Source organism: Pteropus vampyrus, unplaced genomic scaffold (genome assembly GCF_000151845.1).
Source record: "Pteropus vampyrus isolate Shadow unplaced genomic scaffold, Pvam_2.0 Scaffold38, whole genome shotgun sequence".
Taxonomy (NCBI): domain Eukaryota; kingdom Metazoa; phylum Chordata; class Mammalia; order Chiroptera; family Pteropodidae; genus Pteropus; species Pteropus vampyrus.
The window spans coordinates 3017350-3035015 of record NW_011888819.1 but is presented as its reverse complement, the minus strand read 5'-3'; the positions used below and the strand labels follow the sequence as shown (position 1 = coordinate 3035015).

The window sequence follows — 17666 nt, the reverse complement described above, 5'->3', positions numbered from 1 at the left end:
CATTTATTTTATCTTTCAGCTAAACTCCTTCATCTGCAACTTCAAGGTTGTCAAATGTGGTTTCTATCTGGGCCTAACGCTGTGTGTTCCTGCTTCACCAATGGTCCTGCCTCCCTCAGCTTTGGGAACAGTCTTCATATTAGCCCCCTTATCTTCATCTTCATCAGCTTTTCTTTCACATATACAAAACTTATATCTATCAGCTATCTATCTTCTATCTATTATTAATCAGCTATGTCTCTGCTATTATCTATCTATTATCTATCTATCTATCTATCTATCTATCTATCTATCTATCTATCTATCTATCACCTATCCATCCATCCATCCATCTATCTATATTTCAATCCTTTGATATGTACTTTATATAGCTATGATAGTTTTTTTTAATCCTTAAGATTGAATTCTGAATACAGGCAAGCAAAAACTGACTTCCCATTTTCATTCTCTCTACTTAATTTTCTTCCTTTTGGTGCAAAAAAAAATTTTAGGATTCTATAACTTAAGATAGCAAAATTTTTAACAATCTATGATAATATTTAAATCAGGCCTCTGTAGAAAAAAATAATAAATTCAACAAAGGACTTATTTGCTTTATATTTTACAGTCCTACAAAAAAAAAAATCATGTTTTTCTCTTTTCTCCCTTTCTCTCTTTCTTTGTCCTCTTTTTTTCAGTTACCATGTGACTTCCTCTTGCACTCTATATCAAGCTGTTTTAGAGAGTGTTTTGGCATTTTTAAGCGTGTGTACTTTAAATATATTTATTCTCCTCGAAAAACAAATGAAAGAGTATAAAAGGACATTAGGTCACAGTTTAAATAACTTCAAATACTTACCTTGATTTGTAAATTGAACAAAAGAAATACAACTTCTCTTTAATTTTTCTGATTTTTTCTACTTTTTATTATAGAGAAAATTAATTACACAAAAGTAGAGAACAAAGTATAATGAGCCTCTACCTATCACTTTATCAATAAATATCATTTTGCTGGTCTAGTTTCATCTATCTCTGCCTTTTCTATTTTTGATTGAAAATTTAAAGAAAATTCCAGACATATCATTTTACTCCAGTACTTAGGTTTAATTTTTAAAATAAGAGACAATTTAGAAATTTCTACCCTGGTGATAAGATGATCGGACCTTTACACTGATGTGTTTACTCGAGGCAATACACACCACTGCATTAATAGGCCATTATTCCAACATATCATGTTTCTATGTTAGTGCCTTTTAGATATTATTTTCTCCTATTGCTAAAGGAAAACATCGCTCTGATCTGACAGTTTCCATGAGGTAAATGTCAACAACTGAAAAGGACAATGTAAGTAATTTTGAAAGTTATATTCATAAAACTTCTGGAAATAAGAGTAATATCATCATCATATCTTGGCTTTATTCTTTATACAAATGTCTACAAAGAAAATTGCAGTTTATTCTCTTGTTCTAAGCTTCTGATGAATACTTTTTGTCCATAGATAATCTTGGATAATCGAGAATGTCAGTATGGAGCTTGAACTTATCTTTTTCCTCAGTGTTGACATTTAGCTACTTTTGCAGCTGTGGAACTACTAGTCATAATAACAATAAAACTCGCACATAGACACATAACTTGTGTGGATTTTGTGACTGGTAGGAATCTATGAGTTTCGTTATCCTGGGTGTCTTCTGGTTGTTAGGTACACATTTTTAAAAATTAAATTGTCAGTTACTCTAAATTCTTAGAGATTTACTTTTCATTGATCCTCTTCATTGAGAAATAGGGACAGAGCAGTAGAAAAATATTAAAATGGTATAAAATCCAGATTTTAGTTTAAAATGTGATTTTTATTCTTTTAGCTATATAAAATGTCCATCTCTTTAGAAAATCTTATATACTGAAGTTACAATATGAAATCACTTAGTAATAAACTAATTTATCCATCTTGAATTCTGCCTCCACCCTTGGAATGGCCATCACCTTCCAAATATCAACAAAACTGACTTTCTCTTATGGTACTGCAAAAATACTCAGATTTTTAAAGAGTTCATATTGGGGGCAAACTAAAGAAAAACAGATACTCTTTACAGTGTCTATAAATTACTTGTTAGAAAGAATTCACACAATAACAATGATTCTAATTGGGGTTTTCCTATTTTTTAAAAATAACCTTTTTTTCCTGGTTATACAATGATATAGTTTGGTTTTAGTAGAAAATTTAGAAAATGCATAAAGGCACAAAGAAGAAAATAAAAACAGTCATTTAGCTTATTTTTGTATATATGCATTAAGTGTGAGTGTGTGCGTGTGTACGACTTGGTAGCATAATATGACTTCATTTAATGTTTAAGAGTAGAGAGAGCGCAGGCTTTCAGGTTTGGACGCCTGAGTTTGAATCCTTGCTGAGCCACTTGCTAACTGTCCTAACTCAACCAAGCAGTCCAACTTCTCTATGCCTATTTTCTTATCTATGTCAGAAATAATGATAATATCTATATCATAGTTGTTTTGTAACATTAATTGAATTCATTGACATAAAACACATAGTGGACTTCCAGGAATGTTGGCCATCATTATTTCTATATGAATTACAAGTTTAATTATGTCATAGTCTTCAGTATACTCCTCTGATGGCTGCATTCATATTTATACAATATTCATATATAAATCTTTGTGAACCAAGTTGATTCATTATTCAGCATAGATTCTTAGGAGTAGAAATATCTAGATCCAATAGTTGGACTGTTTTGAGAGTTATTCATTAAATAAAAATATTACCTCACTGGCACAGTTCTAGGAGCTGGGAAAATAATAGTGAGTAAAATAGACCCAGAGGTAAAGTCGTACCCAGTCTAAAGAAGGCTCTAATTTTTTTTCCAAATAAATTTCTACTTTTTAAAATTTAGAACTATGTTTGGAATGATCTTTTTTTGCTCAGAGATTTATACTGTGAACTTCATATACGAATGTTTTGTGGTTATTGTTACTAAGGTTTATTCTGAGCTATCTACAAGTACCATTTTTTCTCTTATTGGAATTTTATGGTGCATTTTCAAATCAGACCAAACAAATATCTTACATTACATTTTGTTTTTCAGTTATGTTACTCTTTATTTAACTTTATCGAATTAATTTCTTCAGATGCACTTTAGAATCATGTTATAAGTTCCAAAAATTTGTGAATGGCTAGTGATCAGAGTTTCATTAAAGTTACTCATTAAGATAAAATATACAATTTATGATCGAGTGAAAGAAATTTGCATGCCTCTTGCTTTATTTAAGTCCTCTTTTATGTCTTTGTAGAGTTTTGCATTTTTTTCTTATGTATTTGGTTGGCCCTTACCTATAGAGAGTTTTAAAGACAAACACAATAGTCCTTACCTATTGATTGTCCTTTGTATTTTTAACAATTTTAAATTGATACATAGATGTCCTAATATCTAGGACACATGTTTTATTGTAGATTCTACCTTTAATCCTCAAGAAATGTTATTCTTTATTTTGCTTAGTGTTTTTCCATCTTAAATATAATTTTGGCGGACATTATATTTTGTTCCTACTTTTTTCCTACAATTTGTCTGATAAATCTTTGGACGTCTTTGAGGAAATGTCATTTTGATTTAGATAGTTCCTTTCTATTTATTATGTTACTGGACTTTATTTTTAAACACATTCTGAAGATATTTCTCTTTTAATAGGAAGGTTTAAATAATGTATTGTTATGATAATGTGTTTGGAAATCTGTCGCCTTATTTTTTGCTTTCTATTCTTTTTTTTCCTTCTTTTCTGATTTTTTTTTCTTTATTTTCTTTGAGTTATGTTACATTCATCCTCCTTGCATAAAGAGACATTTTTGGATATTTGTTTCTAAGAAATATCTTTTATCTATATTATCAGTTCAAGAATAAAATGATGTCCTTTGATAACTTCTAATATTAGAAATTTCTATCCTATTATAAGTTTGTTAATATGACATATGGTTTTAGACTTGAATTATTATTAAAATATTTTCTACTCTTTAACTACTATTTTTATATTTCCAGTTAATTTTGAAACCATATTTTCAACAACTATTTACATTTAGCTATAGGTTTAACTGGTTTCAAAGCTTAGTAAAAATTTTGTATTTTTAATTCATTAGTCTTTAAGCAGAATGTAGTACATCCATGTGTATAGAACATCCTCTCCTCTGAAAAATAGGAGGAAAAAATTCTTGGACTCATCTATGATTGATTTTTCCCCTTTCACGTCTATGTCCATCTGCAAATCTCAAAATCTTGAATGGCAGAGTTTGACCTCTTTTTATGATCCCCATGGCTATCACCCGAGTTCAGCCCACCATTATCATTTACTGCAATCATTACAATAGTATCCTATCTGGTTCTCTTCCAGGTTAAAATGTTAAATCACACCATGTCTCTTTTCTGCTCAACTCCCTCCCTGGCTCCTCATCTTACTAAGAGCAAATCCCAAACATACTTCCTGCTCTTATGGAACAAGCACTCTGCTCTCCACTGCTCTTCTCTCCTTATAGCTCCGGCCTTCTTGTTTTTTTGTTTTCCCTTCCAGGAATTGGATTTTTTTCTTGTTTTTGTTGTTCTTTTTTTTTTTTAATCCCATCCTTCGGCGAGCTGTCCCCTTGCATGGCTCTGGTTTCTAACCCAAAATCTCCTCACTAAAGAAACTTTTCTGGATTATTCTACATAAAATTGTACTCCACCTCTTTCCCACCCCAGGAATTAAATTGTTCTGTACCTTTACTTAACTGACATTTGCAATGACACCTACGGCTCTTGAGATTATCATGCTAAACAAAACATGTTAGACAGAATAAGTTTCACTTATATGTGGAATATAAAACTGAAAGCAACAACCGAAAACAAGGCAAATAAACAAAAACTCATAGATACAGACAGCAGTTTAGTGGTTATCAGAGGGAAGGGAGGAAGTGGGATAGGTAGATAAGGGTAAAGGGGGTCAAATATATGGATGGTGAAGGAGGGAGATTTGACTTTGGGTGGTGAACACACAACACAATATGCGTATGATGTATTATTGAATTATATACTTGACACCTATATAATTTTATTAACCAATGTCACCCTAATAAGTTTAATTTAAAAAGCAGTGGAACATAAAACAATAGTAATCCTAGAGAAAAAGGAACCATCATAGCTAACAAAAAATGCTAAATTACAAATAAGTAATTGTATAATAATTATAGAAATTTAGCCTTAAATAAAAGCTATGTGATTCATGGAAGACTGCAAGGAAAAGTTCAAGTTTCTGAATTACGGCGACAAGGACAAATTGAACAAAGAGCATATTAGGAACTTCCAAGACTGAGACCAAATGCAGACGAGTGGAGTAAGTAGGCATTCTATATAGTTCTTTATTTCTGTATTCTTCTGACTTGCCATGTTCACAACTTACTGAATTTTATGTTCCACTGCTGTTAAGAGAAGGTACAAAACATTTATTAGCTGGGAAAACTTGATGAGCTAGAGCATCTCCTATGTTTTACTGTTTCTATTTCTGTTAATCCCATTAGAACTCATTCATGTCACATAAGTAAGTGCGTGGCAGAATAGACTATACTTTATATTGGGGTAGCTATGGTCAATTTCTTTGATAGATTTAGCATCTCCAATCTTTATATCAATATATACATATTTACTTTCATCTGGAAGACCAATGAGATTAGCAAATTGTAGCTGCTCTTTATTATTCCTAAATCACATAAAGACCTACAGTGCCCCCTTCTAGGTGACAAATTAAACAAAGAGAAAAAGTTGGGAAGGATTTTTCCCAATTTTTTCATGAAAGCTCTGATCCAATATTGTGCTTGTGTGGTGGTTATTGAAATACTAGAGAAAGAAAGTGCTCATCGAGTTCTTTGAAAATTAGGTATGTAAATTCATACACAATGTCATGCCAGCTCATCATTTATACCTGTAACATGAGGGAGCACAAAATCGTTCTTCCTTTTAAGCAGGTATCAAGTCAAGGTCACAGAACCAGATGTGTGTTTTGAACTAAACTCTCTTTGCTGCCAAAATAGAGTATTTTAAACTGCTCAGTTTATTAATAAAAGAAAAATCTCACCAGCAGAGGGCTGAAAAAAGTACTGTGGTAACTTAGAAAGCTATTGACATTGAGACACAGAAAATGGTGGAAAATCTTTGGACTCCTTTTATCTCTTTGTGTCCTGAAATTGTTTCTGTGCTTACTATGTTAAATCAATGTGTGCCTTTTAAAAGGAAAAAAAGAAAAAAAAAAACTCATCATTGAATTAAGCAAGATCTGAAAATGACTTTTTATATTATGGGTTATCATATTAGATGCATTTATCTCATTTTGTCAAATAGCTTTAATAATAATTGAAGATAAGGGCATTTCTTGTGCATGCACCTCCTCCATGTTGCTTACTGTGTACCATAGTGATGTAGACAAATAAGTAATTGTGTTAGAGATTGTTGGTGCAGAGAGCACATTAAGCCATTAAATTCCATGGCCAAGTTCAATGTTTAACTGAATTTTGTAAGACCAGGACTAGCTCCCACCATGTGAGATTTGACTTTTCCTTTTTGGTCCAGTGGCCCTGTATGTAGTAAAACACTTAACCAGAAACCAACAGGACACTCCCCTCTCCTGCCCCAATCTCTGATGGACACACTTGGCTCCTGAGCATCTTACATTCAATTGCTCAGGACAAGAACCCTTGGAGTAATTCTGAGGGCAAATTATAAATTATCTTTGGAATCTGAAACTAGCATGCATAGAATTACTTGAGAAAACTATTCTAAGATGGGTAACAAAAGGGTGAAAATGTAAAGTTGGAAACGTCTGTGGTTAACCACATAATTCAAGTGTTCTAGTAAATAAACTATTTCCTGAGAGAAACATACTTTAGAAGCAGTCTGTACTTTTAAAATACCATTTAGTATTTAAAATATAGTGACTTACAAAAGGCTACCCAGAGTAGCCTGGGTGTTCTAGGGTTTCTCCGATATACTTCAGGTATACCTGAAGAGCAAGTGGAATACTTGGAGGGTTTGGCTCACCATATGCCTGTGCTAAATGTAATTTATTTTCTACTCAGTAGCTTAAATACACAATTTTAGTTATGTGATATAATGGAGGAAGAGAAACAAATTCAAAATGCTTCCAGAACCCCACCTTTTTTCATTTAAGGTATAGTATATATCAGAAGTCAGCAAACTACACTCATAGAACAAATTTGGCCCACTGTCTGTGTTTGTAAATAAAGTTTTATTAGAATATTTCCATGTTCATTCAGTTATGTATTGCCTATGGCTATTTTCATGCTACAATAGCACAGTTGACTAGTCGTGATGGAGATGGTATGGGCCACAAATCTGAAAATGTTTACTATCTGGTTCATTACAGAAAAAGTTTGCCAATCACTAGTATATATTATTATACATTAGTAACAAACCTATCTATCACCAAATATACCAGAGATTCCTTTCTTTGTAACAATCACATAATCCAGGATACATAAAACACATTTCATTAGAATGAAATCTTATTTCCAAAGAATTTAAGAAAATATTCATTTCTTCAAATTCAGTATTTGGGTCTCAGATTTCCTTCCTAGAAATTAAATCCCACTTAAAAAAATATACACACACATTCAAAAAGTGTTCTTTTATTATTCCTAGTAACATATATTGTATAAATACTCTATTTTTATATGCCTTTTTACAATCACGATATAACTTAAAAGTTTAATCATTAGAAAGAAATGTATAAAAATAAATATGTTATTATAGGCATTTATTACATACTACGGCCCTTCTTAGAAGGAACACACAAACCAATACTTATAAAGTACGTATAACTTATAGTAACATATTTTACTATATACATATGGAAAAAGTCATTCTCTTTCATAGTAGAAGAGCTGAACAGACATTCACCAGGATATGACTGTTGGATCGGCTGCTGGGGATGGACCTGCTACCCCTCAGTAGCCTCCCCACCATGATACAAATGATCTCACTGTCCCCAAACACTGGGGATCAGGTTCTGCACACCCCATTTTTATTCTGGCGTTACATTTTTTTTTTTGCGTGACCTTGCTGACTTTCTCGAGACCCAAACTGTTTTTTTTCAAATCCATATTCTCAAAGTAGGCTTACACAAGAAGGAAAGAAAGGTAGGAGGTCCCAAACTTGTGCCTCCTCTAGTTTTTACTAGCACCTGATACACTGCTGCTTTTTTTTCCCCCTTGTAGACTTAACACATTTTTACAAATACACGCAATTGTTTCTTTGTCAAAATGAGTTCACAAATAAAGACACAAGAATGGCACTAAAAGATAAAGATGGGGTCCTTTGAGTCATGTGACATTACTAAACATTTCTGTCACGGTGGACACATTCTTGAATTTGTAACTCTCGGTACAAAAGATGACATAAACCTCTAAAACCATAGCAGCCAGGAACAGTGCTGGTTGAAGCTGTGTACTCCTTTCTCCCTTCACTGTTAGTGAGGTAAAGTAAGCCACGCCTTAAACTAAAAAGCTCATTTTTCTCCTGCTTTGCATTTCCCAATCCCCACGATACAAAGCATTTTTAATCAGTACCAGGAAACAGGGATTGTAATATTTCTTAAACTTACTTTGAAAATTATTTATATATTTTTAAAAACATGTCATAATGTATTTTAAAAACATGTCGAGATGTAACAAAAGGAAAAAATAATAATGCCCGGGGGAGGGGGGCTTTATCATGCTATATCTTTCCTCAGAGATTAATAATCTTTTTAACTATCCTATCAAATTTGTAACTGGCAGGATATTCTGATCATCTACTTTTCTACCTACCGCTGCACTCCGATCTCCAATGAGGTACCACTGGATCGATCCCTCCAGCCTTCTGAATTTCAGCGCCTCAGCCCTCTCTCACCTCATCTTTCTCTCAACACCGACCCTGCTTAACTGCATTCTGCCATCGTGCAAAAGTCTATGTAATGTTTGGGCTTCTTTAAAGGATCGCAGCTCTCATTAGCCAACACCCCCCCATCATGGGACAGACACTGCAAGGTTCTCTTTTTGTAACCCTTCCCACAAGTCTTGGAACATGGCGACCAATCCCCCAGCTGCCAGTGGGGGCAGGGCAGATCCGCACAAGGTCTGCTGCTGGCTGGCTTCACTTCCTTCGCACACTCGGAAGCAGGCTGCCCGTTGAGGTCTCGGCACTCCACCAGTCTTCTCTGTAAGCCTAGTCCACACGACTTGGAACATTCGCCCCACTCTTCGATGACCCATTCTGAGAAAGTAGGGATGGCATTGAAAGATTCCTTCTTCTTCTTCACAAAGTAGGTGTACTTAATTTTAGGTCGCAGGGCATTGCCCACGGTGAGGACCTGGAAGGTCAAGGGCTCTTTGAGAGGGCTAAAGCTGCGGATTCTCTCCAGCGTTGCAGAGGAGCCACTGTACCGCAAGATGGTGCCTTTGTACGTAATGTCTTGTTCTAAAGTGGACAAAGTGTAGTTGCCATTCAAGATATATGTGCCATCGGCAGCTTTGATGGCAAGGAAGCTTCCAGTATTTCTGGAACCCCTCTGATTCCGGTGTTTCACTTCAATGTTTGTGGCCCCAGCTGGAATTGTGACAATATCATGATATCCAGGTCTGCAGGCAAGAAAAACAGATATAAAATCTCTCATTCACTGGCTAATAATATAACTTAGCTTGAAAACCATGCTAATCATGCAGAACATAATTTTTGCCAGACCTGTAAAAAGTTACGTCTAAATGATATGATCTTTGGTAGTACAGCATTTTAAAACTTACTTGACACTAGTAACTGATCCTGATATTTTCTTGCATGTAGATCCATTTCCTCCACAAATACCACATTTATCAAACTTCTTTTTGGAGTCTATGATGCGATCACACCCAGCTTTTACACACTGTCCTTGCACACAGACAGAGGTGGAATCTGGGCTACATGGAGTGCCATCTACCACCTGAAAAAGGAAGAATACGCATCTGGTGTCACACATTAACAAGGGAAGAGCTGATGCTGTAACTATAAAAGTTTCCCTCATTAACATTACATGTCTGCTTTCCTGACCACTGTAATAAAATAGTACTCTATCCATGTCACACACTACCCTTCTCTTTGTCTTTTTTTCCCCATAATACATATAGATATCAGAAAAATTACAGATTTCTAAAATTATTTGTTTATTAACCTACCTCACTTCTAGCTAAGGTCAATGAAAGCAGAGGTTTTTTTTTTTTTTTTTTTGGTCAATTTTTCTACTGCTGTATCCTCAGTGCCCAGAATAACACTTGGCTGAATAAATCACTTGTTAAATGTTGACTCTGCAACTGGGGAATATTTTGATAGCCTACGATGATAATGACACATGACGATCTCAACCAAATTCAGTTTCATTTTCTACCTCAGAGCAAAGTGGTGTTTCTACTAGTTCAACAGACGTCCTTAAACACAAGAGGTATCAATGCTCAGGCTTCCATTTTAATGTCTATTTGCACATGCTACTACTAGTCACCCAGTAACAAGTACTTTGGACTATGCCTAGGCTATTTTGCAAAACCACTGGTTGGTTGCCATGTTAATATATAATTTATCTAACCAGTAGTAAAGGGCTCTTCTTCATTTATAAGAGAAATAGTAAGTAATTGCAAGAATTCTAAGTGCTGGATTGAAGCTTCATTCACAAATGAAACAAACAAACAAACAAACAAACAAAAAACTCAAAGCTAGCAGTTGCTAAGGTAACTGGAAGAAAAAGAATTCTAATTTGAAACCGAACATGCTAATATGCAAATTAAAGGAAGTGCATCATAGGCTGCTTGAAAATGTAGTATAAGCCAAAGCCTTGGCTCTTAGGCAAAAAGTTAGGTTGAACAATAACTACCTTGGGCTGCAAAACAAAGAAGTAGCCGATGCTTTTGGCTTGACAGATGAGCTTGCACCTGTCCTTCGGTGAGACTCCGGCATACTTGGGTGTCCACTCCATCGCGGGCCCACTCCCGAAGGAAGCTTTGGAGAACTCATTGTGAGCCTCACATTGCTCCTCTCTAAAGGTTTTTCCTGGAAAGAGAATGATATGATGTTATCCGGATCCATCCCTAACCATCTATCTCCCCGTGGACACGTCTTTTTCACGCCCTGTCTACTCACCATTATTATCTGGACAGTCCTCAATGTTACATGACTTGTAGCGCACACGCTTGCCTTCACAGTACTTCCCTCCGTTCTTTGGGACTGGGTTGTCACATTCCCTCATTGTATACTGAACTCCTCCACCACAGGTTCTCGAACAGTCTCCCCAGGGTCCCCATGACCCCCAGCTTCCATGAACGGGAGTCTAAATGGGGACACACATCATCAGCGTTAGAATTCTTTACAGAACCCACCCTTTTTAGGAAATAAAAGAAGTACGAGACAAAGAATCAATTATAAAAATAATCTATCTTGTGCCCCTCTCAAGGACAGATAGGGGTGTTTAACGTGTTATCAGACTCATCAGGGTCACTGCATTCGATTCCGAATTGTGCACATTTGTCGCAGTGGAAAACTCACATCAAAATGCTTCATGTCTGTCTTGTTCTCACACTTGCCGTGGACACACCATTTCCCTTCTTTACAGCTGGTGCCGTCTGCCCAAGGGAAGTGCCTGGTTTGGCACACTGGCATTCCGCCCGAGGTGCCGGTGCACCAGAGGGTTGTGCATATGCTGGCTGCGTCTGGGCAGTGTTTGGACTCCTGCCCAAACGTAAGCTGGCACTGCTTGTTCGCATCATACAAGGTCCCAGGAAGGTCAGAGGGGAGTTGTATGGGGCTCTGAGGCTTGTCCAGTAAACATTCTCCTGCAAAGAAAAATGCCAACCAATATTAATAAAATGATAAATGAAAGCATGCAGAGGGTAGATCGGTTTCAGAAAATACTTATCACAAGAGATAATATAGTGCAAAGTGAAAGCTGTAGAACTTTGGGGGAAGATGCCAGAGAGATATAAATTAAGATATGATCCCCAATGGGGATATTTCTGCATTAACAATGAGAGGAAATTATTGTTCTGCTAAAAATTCAAACTAATTTAAGTCAGGAGTGACTTGGCCAGAAGCACTACCTTTCACTGGAGTTAATATCTAAAAATGTATGTTCTTGGCAGTGAAAGTAATTTTGGAGGGAAGATAAAAAGAATGAAAAAAAAAGAAAAAAGCTGGTTTAATTAGAACTCTACACGTGGGCGGTTGGATGCCATCTAGAAGAAGTAGCTGGAGAGTCTTACCATGACCATTATCCAGAAACGAGGTGATCATGTAGGCACTGCAGGGAGACCACGGCTGGTTGTGGTCCAAACTGGAAAGCATTGACGCCATCATGTGGGAATCCTTGTTGACACCATTAATGTTGACACACTGCTTTGCATCATCGTGTGGCATGTTAAACACGTGGCCTAAGAAGCAATGCCAAACCCACGTTAAAATATAGGTCATTTGCAGCATGGTATTTCTAACAAGAATTCAGTTGTCTCAAAGTGATATTTCTAGGGGGAAATATATATTTTGTGGAGACATTGTCTACTTTTCGCAGGTTGTAAACAAAACATATAAATTTATTTCCAAATGTCTATAGCTCCAACTATCTTACTTTGTATTCTAATAAAGATAATCATGTTTAGAATAGTTGAAAAGTATTTTCTGTAGTTTCCAAGAAGCCCAGGCACTTAAAATAGCAATATAATCTGCAGACTCTCCCTCTCCTATTAATATATTATTTATTATTTTGAATTCATAAATCGGGCTTAACCCTTACTCTGAAACAGACTTACCTAATTCATGAGCTGTGGTGAAGGCAGCTTGTAAGCCATCATCTTCTATGACTGAGCAGCTTCGGCTGGGATCACATATAGTTCCAACATCAGCCATCCCAAGAGTATCACATGTCTGGGTCCCACACAGGTCCTATAAGGAGCAAAGGCGTATCATTATAAATAGGGACAGAGCATGAACTTTGAGATCTTTCGGGGTAGGGTGTATCTTCACATATGTTTTGGAGCATCTACATTCATTGTCGTCAAGCTGTCCTTTTAGGAATACTCTGTGTGAAGTTAATCAAGATTTTTCCTAATGTTATTCAAACAGGACTATGAAAGTTGAGATATTAAAATTACAGAAGAAATAAGGAGATTGACCATGCTAGCCAACTAAAAAAATTGTTAAGTGCCCAAAATTGGTGAAATGCCTTACAGACATTTGTTACAAAGCTGACTACATCCAGAGGACCTTATTATAATCGGTACTGTCTTTCTCTCACCTGTCTGGTGTAAAGAATCGCTGTGTCATAGTGCTCAGCATCTCGGTCACTGGGTGGATTATGCTGCTTTTGCCAGCTGCAGAAGTTCCTCAGAGTAAGGGCAGCGTTGGAGGTCACTTCTGGCCCTTTCTGTTCATCATAGATGACCAGGATCTTCACTACTACCAGGCTAATTGAATTCCGAATGCTGGGGTGTTTATACAGCCTGGCAGCCACGGAGAACAAGGTGAGAAGGTAATGCTTTAGGTCACTACCGTGGAACTCTGCCATGGAATGGTCGGCCACAAGCATGGTTTCCACATAACGGGGGCTGGACACAAATCGCTTCTTTCTTATGCTTCCACTTCCTGTAAAGGAACAAGAAAGATAGTTTGCTTGGAGCAGTCTAGCCAAGAATAGTTACCTTTTCCAGAGTATATAAGGAAAGCCTAACCAGTCAAAGCAAATAAAACAAAAATACACCTGGGACAACAGTAACAAAAATATTTGCATCTCTTTTCACTGAAAAAGTTATTTAAAATTTTTTCTCCTTTACTTTAAATAAAAAGGCCATGTGCTTCTCTGAAGTCAGGCTTTTTATTTATTTTTATTTTACTTTTTTGGCGAGCAAGATTTTTTCTTGTCTTCTTTGAAATCCTACAATCAGAACAAGACCGTATGCGTATCATCCTATCCAGCTGTAGTAAAAACTTGGAGAAAGGGCAGCAGGCAGAGCGCCTTGAGTCACTCTTTCACAGGCCAGGGCTCGAATCCTGAATGAGATCATCCAGCTCCACGTGGAAGGCCCAGGGCAGGGCTGGGGCCTCTGCCAAGGGGCGGGACCTAAAGGAATCTCAGCCTGCACTGCTCTGCTCTCTCATTCCAGGGGTCCCTGGGGGTGCATCGCTCCTGCCAAACCCAGGCACAAAGACCACCCACTCTGCCCAGCAGTCTATTGCCCCGCTCCTGCTGCCCTAGGGAAATAAGTTCCTGCTTTGGGCCACTGTTGATTATTTAGAAAAGAGCCCTTGGACTCTGAGATCCGGGGCCCAGGGAACTCCTGAACTGGGTTGTAACCTTATAACTGCTTCAAGGAGCAGTTGTACAGCGGAAAGTGGAGACCTCTATAACAAGACATGCAAGCAAATTAAAGAAGAAAAAAAAAAGGCACCAAAGTGAGAGAATAACAAGAACTGGACAGTAAGCACTGCACGCAACAGAGATGGGAAGGCGTAGCAGGAAGGATCAGCAGTAACTAACACTGAACAGTGCTTGAAAGCAGTTATGGCCGCGAGAGGGAGCGCAAACTGGGAGGCCGGGTGGGCGGTGCGGAGAGGCGGGGCAAGCTGGGCAGAGACCTCCCAAGCAGGTTCTGTAGAAGGGCCCCGCCGCCGCCAGCCGGTCGGGGTCAGCCTCTTAAATGGAGAAGGGGACAGAGGCCCGCCGAACAGAGATCCTAGCGCAGCGATGTAGGATCGCGGGCTGCACATTCTGAGAGGTCGCCATCGTTCCTCTGCCCTGCATCCCCGCGCCCTCCTGCGCACAGAGTGCGCGCACAGGCCGTGGTCACAAAACTCGTGCAAAGTTTCAACGCCACCAAAGAACACATGCACAATCATAAAAAAAAAAAAAAAAATTAACAGGATAGAAAGAAGTCGCACACACCCACACGAGACTAAAGTGGAATGAGTTGGATTTCCAACTCTTCCTTCCTGGTCCAAATGCTTCGCCTTAGTCAGCAGAAAATCATTGATTTGTCTGTTCTGTTACGACCATTCATTATTTAGGCAAACAGAATTAAGTGTAATTAAGTGTTCTAGCAGGAGATCTCAAGTCTCATCTCTCCACACCAGGTCTCCTTGTCTGCAAACAGCAATGTACCCTTAAGTCGCTTCACAGAGGTAAAGAGCGGGGAGGAGGATGAATGGAGAGACAAGTGAGAGTAACTCTTGTGCGACTGTTACCTGTTGGCTGCCCCGCGCGCTGCGGCGCTGGGTCCCTCCGCCGCCACTGAGCCTCGGCGTCCTCGTCCTCTGGCCCTGCGCCCCTCGCGAGCCGAGTCTCGTCGTCCATAACCCCGCACTTAGCGCCGCCGCCTCCCCGCCGCCTCCGCCGCAGGAGATGGAACTGGGACTGCGTCGGTGGCTCCTCCCCGGTGGCGGCGGCGGGGGCGAGGCGCACGGTGGCCGCCGCAGGCGCGGGCTGGATGAAGTACTCCTCGCCCTTCAGGTAGAAGGCGCCGCGCACGCCCTCACAGAGGCTGAGAGCCGCGGCTGAGCTGGGGTCGTGATTCACAGTGCCGGAGTAGAAGCAGTGAGCCAGGTCACCCACGGGGTCCGGACCCGGCGCGTTGAGCCCTGGTTTGCGCCCCATGGTCTGGAGAGTGAAGCCGGGCGCCAAGAAGCCACGGTCCGGCTGCAGCTCCAGGCTCAGCTGCTGGCCGAAGGCGTCCAGGCGGAGGTGCGCGGTCCTGAGTCCCGAAGCGCGCTCCACTGTTGGGAACACCAGCTCCTCATCCTCCTCGGCGGGGCGCCCCTGCGCGCCGGGCGCAACCAGCAGTGCTGCGGCCGCCGCGAACAGCAGCACCCGCGCAGGCTGCGAGCCCCGAGACCGCCACGCCAGCTCGGTGTTCCCCATGTCGCCGCCTGCCGTACGCCTTCAGAACCCCGCGGAGACTGCTAGCTGCACCCGAGCGCCGGGAGGCACCGCGCGCTGCAGCGCAAGGAGCGAGAAGGCTATTGTTTGGGTCGGGAATGCAGAGCCTCGTTGGCCTCGCTCTGGATGGTTAAAGCTAACGATTACTATTATTCTTTGAAAAAACGCGCAGAGCCGCCGCAGACAGGGCTCCCGGAGTCTCTTGGGAGGAGGCGCTGCAGTTCTGCCTGCGAGCGGGAAGTTTTTCTTCCAGCGCAGAGTTGGAAGGAACGCGCTGCAGGCGCTGGAGGGGTGGATGCTGCGGGGACAAGAAGCGCCCTGGGACGCCTCCGGGGCGGGTGGCACCGGGCAAGGGAGGATCGATGCCTGGATCCCCTCTTCAGCCTCCGCCTTGACCACGGTGCTGTTCGCTCTGCGCAGGGCTCTGTCCTCTCGGTCGTACTGCGCGACCTGGTTTTGGAGTGGACCTAGGCTCGGAGCGGCTTTCCAGCGAGTGCAAGAATCAGGCACCCGAGGCCGCTCTTTTATATTAGCGTCTCCACCTCCTCCCCCTCTTCCTCCTCCCTCTTGGCCGCTTTCCCGTTCCTAAAACACCGCCCCCTAAAGTCGGTGCTAGACCGCTCGCAGCGCTGCGGGCCCCGGGCGGGGGAGGGGATGACCTCGTCTCTGGCTCAGCGCCAAGGGCTCGTCAATCTGGGGACGGAAGACGCAGGAGGGGCGCTGTGTCCAACATTTTGTACGTCCGGGGTTGCTGCTGGGAGAGGGTACTCACTTCCACTGCGTCTTCCCGCAGGCTGGTTTCCCGGACCACCTCCCTTCCCGCCGCCCCTCTGGTGCAGGAGCGCAGTTTGCGCGTTAGGCTGCAGTTCCCAGAAGGGGCGGTCAGGGTGGAAAGCTGAGTCCCTTCTCCAATATTTCCCTGAGCCTCCTTCCTTTCAACCCTCCACACTCTGCAGCCCCCTAGACCCCAGGTCTGGGAGGTGAAGCAGGGCTGCCCTTTCTAGAAAAATATCCTACCCCACTTCTCCATCTCCTTAACCTGCCACCGGCGGGTTTGCTGCAGCGCGCTCTCTTCGCCCCAACTTTTCTCGGAGAAAGCCTGGTTGGCCCAGCGCCTCCCCTAGAAAGCATACTGGGGTGAGGGGGCCAGGAGACAACTTCCCAGGCTCTGGATTTTAAAAGGCGTGTGCATTGACCTTCACCCCTACACTTTCCACCATCACCCCACCCCCCTCTCCCGCCTTAGAGTCTTCTCTGTGGGGACCGGGTTCATACTTCCGGAATAGGTGATCTGGAAAGTAGTTCAATTCCCTAGAGCTTAGGAAGGGAATTGCGCTTTCTTTTCATTCGGGGAAAAAAATCTACCAGCACCCCCTCCCAGCCTGCCTTCGTCAATCTCATAGCGGCCAGGCAGGCAGCAACGTCAGGGAACCCAGCTTTTCCACCCAGGGGCCAGCGGCATTGCTGGGGCTAGAAAGTGTGCAGAGGGAAAATTAAGAAATCGGCCTCTTTCCGCACCCCTCCCTCCTCTTCCCATCAGGGAAGGAAAAGGCTGCATCCGTATTATAAGAGCGAGCAAAGCTGAGCCTTTCCACCTTTAGGTCCCTAAGAAAAAGCTGAGCAACTCTTTCATCGAAAAAGAGGGAGGGGCTCAATGACACAGAGGAAGGAAATGTTTCATAATGCCTCCACAGGCGGAAAACCACAGGGACAATGGTGAGAAC

At 40.8% G+C, this 17666-nt stretch overlaps 1 protein-coding gene across 1 annotated transcript; it reads right to left on the bottom strand.

Annotated features, from left to right (window-relative positions):
- Positions 1 to 7232: 7232 nt before the first annotated feature.
- ADAMTS1 (ADAM metallopeptidase with thrombospondin type 1 motif 1) lies at positions 7233 to 16450 on the bottom strand. The gene is made up of 9 exons (XM_011358208.2): positions 15252 to 16450; positions 13309 to 13655; positions 12824 to 12956; positions 12281 to 12448; positions 11568 to 11854; positions 11166 to 11352; positions 10900 to 11075; positions 9803 to 9978; positions 7233 to 9640 (listed from the first exon to the last, which is right to left on the bottom strand). The coding sequence occupies exons 1-9, from the start codon at positions 15922 to 15924 to the stop codon at positions 8941 to 8943; spliced, it is 2847 nt and encodes a 948-aa protein (XP_011356510.1). The 5' UTR covers positions 15925 to 16450; the 3' UTR covers positions 7233 to 8940.
- Between the last annotated feature and the right edge of the window lie 1216 nt (positions 16451 to 17666).